This window comes from Eurypyga helias, unplaced genomic scaffold (genome assembly GCF_000690775.1).
Source record: "Eurypyga helias isolate BGI_N326 unplaced genomic scaffold, ASM69077v1 scaffold6839, whole genome shotgun sequence".
Classification (NCBI taxonomy): Eukaryota; Metazoa; Chordata; class Aves; order Eurypygiformes; family Eurypygidae; genus Eurypyga; species Eurypyga helias.
This window is the reverse complement of record NW_010270061.1, coordinates 12,713-20,515: the sequence shown is the minus strand read 5'-3', so window position 1 is coordinate 20,515 and position 7,803 is coordinate 12,713. Positions and strand designations below refer to the sequence as shown.

Genomic DNA, 7,803 nt, shown 5'->3' with positions numbered 1-7,803 from the left:
ACACATCATCCTAGGTTGAAATTGCAAAAATATGAATAAATTATTGGGGAAGAGCAATTTCTGTGGGCTGTTGAAGTGTTTGCATTTTGATTTGGAGGCAATGTTTTTATTGTTTTTAAGAAATGTTGAGAAGGTAATGATTGTTGTTCAGGCTCCAAATTATGCTGAACAATGGCCCATTTTAATATGTCATGATGAAGAAGTTACCATGTCTCACATGATAGTAGTGTTAATATTAAATCTTTTGGGCAAGAGGTCAGTCTGTGGTGACCCCAGCTGGTCTGCTGTGACTGTGGAAGCTGAGATTGACCTGTGGACATTTCAGCCCAAATCTCAGCCAAGTCTCATAGTTTCTTTTCTCTCCTGGTTCTTCTCTAGGATCCACTGATCCATGCAGGATGGTGATTCTCCGCTGTGGCTCTTTGCTAGGGACATGAGAGACATGCTGCATGTACTTCTTCCTTGCTCCAGTGTTGGTACCGGTGGGGCCAAGTGGTGTGGTACAGCGCATACTCTAAGGGCTGCGGGTGCCTTGGTCGCGGTGGTTCCCGTCATTGTTGAGAATCCTTTGTGTTTAGGATGGTGGTAATCTCATGGTACTAATTATTATTAGTTCGGACTTTGAAGCCTCTCTTAAACATAGTGGTGAGAAGAGATACCGTACACAGTGAGATGATGCTCTGGGTCAAAATGGGCAGATAGGCCCCTGTGGTGAGTGTGCTTGAGGAGATGATGCTTCTGGACATGCTGCTCGTATACAGGCTGTATAGCAGGTCCGTATGAGAATGGAAAGAATAAACCGTGAGAAAACATCACTGACAACTAGGCTGAAGGCTGCCTGAAGGGTTTGGTTGATGTAGGGAGAACAGCAAGGAACTGATTCTCCTCTTTCTTGTACCAATTTACCTGGATTATCCTTGTTTGGGTTACTTTTTCATTTGAAAGAGAACGTTTTTGAACTAGCTGTTGTTTGAGGTCTGACAGTTGCAAGGAGAGGCAACTTTTGAGGTTGTGTGTGTATTTCTTCTCTAGCACTGTGGGTAAGCATCAGCGTCAGGGTGTGACTGTTAGGTGACCATGGAAAGTGTAGGTCAGTGGGGTTTTTTGGTTTTGGGGTTTTTTTTCTTACGTGAGCCTCTGCCATTCAGCATGTGCCGGAGCATCCTGGGCTACCTGAAGTTCCTATGAAAATTACACCCCATTCCTTGTAAAGCTAACTACATTGGAGTAATTGTATACAGGTTAAATAGAAGGCTGGAGAAAAGGGATAACTGGAGGAGAGTTTTTGTATTCCTGCTTCTGAGCTATTTTTATTCTGTGAATGTGCTTAAGAAACCAGACCTGTAGTGTCTGCGCTGTTTGTTTACCTGGAGTGAAGTCATCTTAGTTAGAAACCCTGACAAGTGGTGTTCCTTCCCGGGCGTTCCCCTGGTCCCTCGCTTACCCATCACCGATGCAGAGAGTTTGCTCCTAATTGACACGCTAACTTGTATCGCAGACAGGTTTAATTCGGTAGGTTTCTGGTTAGCATTTTGAAACTACAGCAGCTCGTTTGAGTCTATACTGCACTTCTCCCCGCAGAGCATAACAAATGCGTGGCTATTAAGCCAGGGTGGTTTCTAAACAGAAAGATATAGTATGTGTGTTTGGGCACTGGGGAGAAACATAATGCTTGGGGATTCTCAAATCAGAGAAGCAGCAAATGCTTGCAGGTTGCTGTGACAGGCTCTGCAGATGACAACAGCACCAGTTCCAGTGAAACCTTGCCACCATCATTTGTGGAAATCCTGATTACAAATTTCTACACGAAGCCCTTGCTGTGAACATTCATAGATTAAACTAGACAGCTCCTTTTCGAGTTTTACTTCATCTTTGCTGTGTTTGCTCCTGGGGCCATCTACAGCACATTTTCTGAGATTTAGAGAAAGAGTGAAATATTACAGTGCATGTAGTGCCATAGGAACATTCTTCAAGATACTGATTTTTATGAAAAAGGAGAGAGGATGGATTGAACACCAGTCTAGTTATAATTGTAAGCACAGTATTTTTCAAACTAAAGGCTATTGATTGTGTCCTTGAACCAGCAGTGATTGTTTTTATGAAGCTTTATGTTAACCATTAAAACTATTTTAATATTTCTTGGTCTAATTAGATTCTTCTGTAGATGGCAATTAAGCAAAAGGGTTGTAGTCAGTTATATTGATGTTAGATCCAAGTCTTGCAGCAGTGCTAAAGTTAAATGCTGTCAGCAGTGCTAATCTAAAAGTAATGTGCATTATTTATTGTGTGGGTTGTGTATCACTTGTAATCCAGAATTGCCCTAATTGTGCTACAAGATTATATGTAGGAAACATTTTACCTTGTTTTCTGTACAGTACAGGTACGTTTTTAATGGTAATTTGAGGGATCTCTTCCATGACAGATTGCACTGTAGTTTAAGGGGGGAAAGGAAAAAGGATTCTGCCTCTCACTGAACTTTCAGGTAGACTTTGAACTATCTGCATAATACATACTGATTAACAGTAATGCCAGAGCGAGTAATCTGGTGGAAAATATAATTAAAATTATATCATGCATTGCCATTTTCTATTCAGTCTTGGATTCTGTGGGAATGTGGAGAAGAATGTGGACATGCCCTGAAGTAATGCGGGATTGTGGGCCCCTGGCTGTGTCCTTGGAATTAGCACAACAAGGCCTAAAGGGAGCTGCCGCATTCTCCACCAAATCAGGTTTTGGCACGTGGTCAGTGCGTGGGCAGGAAAAGGAGCCGATGAGTTTAAACTGGGAGAGAGAGAAGCGTGAGGAGGTGGTGGTGGAACGGCTTCGCCTGTAACTCTTACAGTTGCTAGAAGTCCATTATTTTAGATATAACCTTGTGGAAGAAGGAAGAAACAGCTTTGCTTATAACTCTTGTAGAGTTGGTAGAAGTCCGTTATCTTCTACTTCCTGGATCCCAAAATATCATCCAGGATTCAGTAACCATCCTGAAAACCATCCGAATCGCTTGCTGTACCTGTGCTCTAGTTCACCTGCACTTTCTACAGGTCTGTTAGATGGACACTGGCAAGATTTATTATGACTTTGCTGTTCATATTAAAAGGTTTTATTTACATCAGGAGTTTCTGAAAGATATTCTTTTATGTTACCATCCAAATATTTTGAAATAACTACACAGTACTTTAAAGAGTTGAACTGGGCCCTTTTTTATGTATTTGTGACTGACTGATATTATGAAGTGAAGTATGTACCGAACCAGTCTGTGAACATAAAAACTTTGATTTTTTTGTTTAAGTCATAATTAGGTAAGATAATGTTTAGGATATTTGTAGAAGTGTTAATCTAGGAAAGAAACATTAGACATTTATGATTGCTGGCCAAACCCTCCAAGTTAGCAGGTCGAAATGGCGACCCGAGTTGGCTGTGAGGGTGAGAGGCAGATTCACTTTCCTCCCGGGGTACATCGATTCAAAGCTGTGGCTTCAGCTTGGAGAATAGAAAAGTGTATGACTTTCTCCCTGAGGTGCTCAGAAGAGAATCTCATATACACATCAGTACCTGGGCAACTCTGAGAGCATCAGGTGAGAGACCTTGGGCTGTAACACCGGTGAGAGAAGCGGTTTGTGCTTCTACAAAAGAAAGAAAAAAGTGTGTTTTAATTGCAAACACAGCCTGCGCAGCCTGTGCCTTAAATGATGATAGCTGAACATTAAAGAGCCATTTTTGAGCGAGGACACGTTTTCCTATGTTAACAGTGACCTTTTTAAATTAACTTTCATCGAAAGAGCGTAGAGGCTTAAAAAAGCATTGGATGTTGTATTTATTACTCAAAACACATCTCCAGCATAATGAGTGCTTGGCTTCCTGACTGTGTACGTTTGTCCATTGGTTGAGCTGTGCGCCTTTTCACGACTGATAATGAAAGTGCTGATTCTTCTTATACTCTGAAATGCTATTATGCTTTTCTTATTCCCTCATATTTACTTGTTAACAACAGGCAGAAGTTAGGCCTGTTCTTTTAGTTACAGCTACCCCTCACATACACACCCTGAACTGTATGTGTTCTACCTACCTGATCTGGGACATAAAGTTTCTTTCAAAGTGAAATGAGAGGGGAACTGGTAAACATGAACGTTTTGGACAGCTGAAAAGCTGTCCAAGAATGTTGTTAATTTTTCCTGAACGCAGCCATGAAAGAACTGTTTCTTATTGTGTTGTAGGAAATGCCACGCGCGCTATGCTCCTGGCTCTCGGCGCGGTGCTGCATCAGCAGGTTTCTGTGGAGTGTGCAGTACTTTGTATTTAGCAGTGTGCAGACTTGCAGGATTAGTTTTTCTTACATATTTAAAGACAAACCAAAAACAGAGTACCGTACTGTGGTGTTACTTCACTCCCCAACTCTAGCGTTTCATAGGCACCTCTCAAAAGAATTTGGTTTTGAAGCAGAGTTAGACACCCAGTTTGTTCTCTGCATACAAAGGCCTTGGCTGTTTTCTGGTGAACTAACTTTGCTACCAGTATGTCTGCCTGTTGTAAAGCCGGTCAGCATCATTAAAACACATGGCTGTAGGAATGAGAACTTTTCATGCCTTAATTTTTTCATAGCAATAATTTCTGTGTTGGATAATGAAAGTATTTCAGTAATTTTCTCTGTCCACCCACTTGTGTTTCATCTTCAGTGCTTCGTTTGCTTGTTGGTTTCGCATCCCTTTCAAAATTGAGCTTTTCCCAAGGACGTGCTTTTTCTGTACCTTTCTTCTCTAAACCTTTTATGCTCCTCTTGGTTTTCTGAATAATACTGAATAATAGAGGGGGATTGTGTAAACTTCTTGGTATTTTAAGTATGCAGTTCATCCAGGCCATTTAATTTTGTTAGTTTTGTGTAAAATTTGATAGTACAGCACCTCATTTTACCTGATCTTTTGCTTTTTGCTATTGGTCCTGAACATCAGTTCAATAACAAAAGGAGTGGTAGTCTCTTTTGATGCTTTAGTACATATCTTCCTTGAAATCTCCGCCACTTCTGCTTCTTTGACACCATCCTTGCTTGATTTCTTATCAATCTAATCACTCTTTCAGAGAACTCCCACCTTATCCTTATTTCAGCTTTCCTGGGGTATCTTTTTTGCCCTTCCTCTTAATCTCTTTGATCAACTATTTGTCAACCTCTTTTGAAAACTCAGATTTATCTTGCCATAGCAGTTCTTACAGATCCTGCCACACCTCTTCCTCTTATTATTTTCCAGTTCCCCAGAGAATGTAAACATGCTGCTTGTCCCAGAGGATGTAATTGTCTGGAAATTATTTACTCTGTCATCTTTCTAGACTTTATGTTGTATCTGTTATTTGTGAATCCCTCTTACTTTTAATAGTCCTGTGATGATAGAGCCTTTCCAATAAATCTAAAACTCTTGTCAAAGCTCTTAACAACTCATATTTCAATTACTGCAATGCTTTTTTTTTTTTTTTTCCCCTAAAGACTCCAGAAAGCTGCTCTTGGCTATTGCTTTGACGTTTACACTCATGGTCTGTGTCCCACAGTTTGTCTCCTCCCTCTTCTCTACTTTTGGGGTGGTTTATGACCTTTCCCATCCTGGAGGCAGCAAGGAGAGATCAGCTCATGGCTCCAGTCAGCCGTTTGCCAGCCCCTTAAGTTCAGAGTCCCACCGGCGCTCATTCCTATGCTGCTCCTGACTTACACTCACAGAAAAAACCTGATCCTGTGAATCTGCCTCATTAGTACTACTAAATGCTTTCTGGAAGTGTTTCTGTGCTGGGATGCCTACAAGAAACTTTGAGCATGATCCAGCAAGTTAATATGCTGTCAAATGGAGTTGAATAATTTCCTTCTGCTTCCTTGCTTGGCTGTATGGTCTTTGGGAGGGGGCTTCTGTCTTAACACTGCAAGGTCTTCAAGACAGTGACAGGTTGTTTCATTTTGTTTGCTGAGCTGTTACTTTATGAAGTCCTGGTCTGTGTTCTTGATAAGACTCCATTCCAGTCTGAGTCTACTCTGTGCTTTGAGCTGGAATTTCCATAATTCGGGGCACACAATTGAGAAAACGTCTTGCCTAGATACCGCTTGCTTTCTCTCAAATCCACAAACTGTTTAATTGCTCGTTCTCTGCAAATCCCACCAATGCAATTTCCTTGTTATTTTAGACTTGTGATTTTACATAAAGCTTTGTTTATCTTTGCATTTTCACGTTCCTAAATCCTTCCTTTCCCTTTTTAATCTAGTGTCCAGGCAAGGCTCGGTGTGCTACTTAATGCTTTGAATTTTGTTCATCTGTTTCTTGATATTGTGTAGCTTCTGGTGCATACCTGATTTTTTCAGGTTTCTTGCATTTACTCTCCCAAATATTTTCTTGTTTTACCTGATAGAACATTACATAAAAAATGTGACTTGAATAGATTGTATGCAGAACTAAAGAGAAAATATGAGGCTGTGACAGACTGCAAACAGAACTTTGCCAATTTAACTGAATTTTTACAGTTCTATAACTCAAGAAATGCTTTGGTTCTGAAAACTGAAAGGTTTAGAATAGCTCCATAACAGCATCTAATTGCTCTCGCTATTTATAAAAAAGAGAAATTGTAAAACATAGAAGTTCAAAAGCTAGCGATTGCACATGCCCAACAATCTTTTTCAACAATAATTTCATAATGATTTTTAGCTTGAGGACTTTGTGCTGTGCATTTGTAGCAGCCAAATTGACACGATGGAGTGTAATAGCTCCAAAGCAGCTATTACAGTCTGCTGGGTAATTAAAAGCTAAATGGAACGTTGAGAAATGATCCGTACAATCGGATTGGCTAATTTCTTCACTTTTGTAGATTTAAGTCACTCAAGATGATGTTATCATTTTTTTTTTAAGTGGGTTTATATTGTTTAAACCACCATGAAACCCAATTCAGCCTCAGTATGATGTTAAGGAAGATGTCAAGGTGTTCTGTTTTTGTGAATTTTATATAAATTAGTTTCACCTCATGAAATAGTTTCACACTTTTGTTGTCCACTGAGCTCATAATGGAGAGGATATTTTATTTGGAAATTCCTGGGAAATGACGCAGCATTTTTGCCATTACTAGCACTATGGGGGCACGGCAATGACAACAGACTTCCCTTTGGTGTGACGCAGCCCAGGTGTTCGGGAGCATTCCCCGTGCTGTTCCGGAGTATCCCTTGGGCTGAGAATTGGAGAGGCAGGTGTGACACCCTCACTGCCACCTGCTTGTGTTGTGCTCAGTCCAGCTGTAGATGCTGCAGCAGTAAATGGTGAGGGGGTTGTGGGGCTGTTTCCATGGATATTGAAGCATTTGTTTTGATGACAGATTTCTTAATCTGAAGCTGTATGAAAGCATGCAGTAATCTGGTCTGATCTTCTGTATAGAACAGGTCATTACATCTCCCTGAGATATCACGTATTGAGCACAACACCAAAGTACTTCAGTTTTTGAGCAATTAATTGGGAATGTGTCTTAGGAACAGAACAAGAGACACCAGAGTATGTTTGAGGACCCTCCAGTGGCAGGAAAGTAATTAGATGAAATTTGTGCTAACAGATTCTGTTCTTGCAGATACTTTGACTGATTTTACCTTTTACTTAAGTGGGTTTAGATATATGTTTCAACTTTATCAGATCTCAGTTGAGGTATTGAAACAGTGAGACTACAGTTTTCATTTACAAAAATTAATTTTAAAAGAAGATTGTGGTCTGTTGGAACTTAACGCTCCGGCTGCTCATTTTGACCAAAAAAGCACAAATGTATGATGATAGAACTTGTTTTGCAAACACTTCCCCT

General features: G+C 40.4%; 1 protein-coding gene across 1 annotated transcript in view; it reads left to right on the top strand.

Annotated features, from left to right (window-relative positions):
- Positions 1-2,833, top strand: part of LOC104514572 (protein sidekick-1-like) — a gene marked incomplete at its 5' end in the record, with an annotated part of 103,660 nt that extends 100,827 nt beyond the window's left edge. The window contains one exon of the mRNA XM_010158300.1: positions 2,595-2,833. Coding sequence (XP_010156602.1) covers positions 2,595-2,833 — 239 coding nt within the window. The remainder of the gene's footprint in view (positions 1-2,594) is intronic.
- Between the last annotated feature and the right edge of the window lie 4,970 nt (positions 2,834-7,803).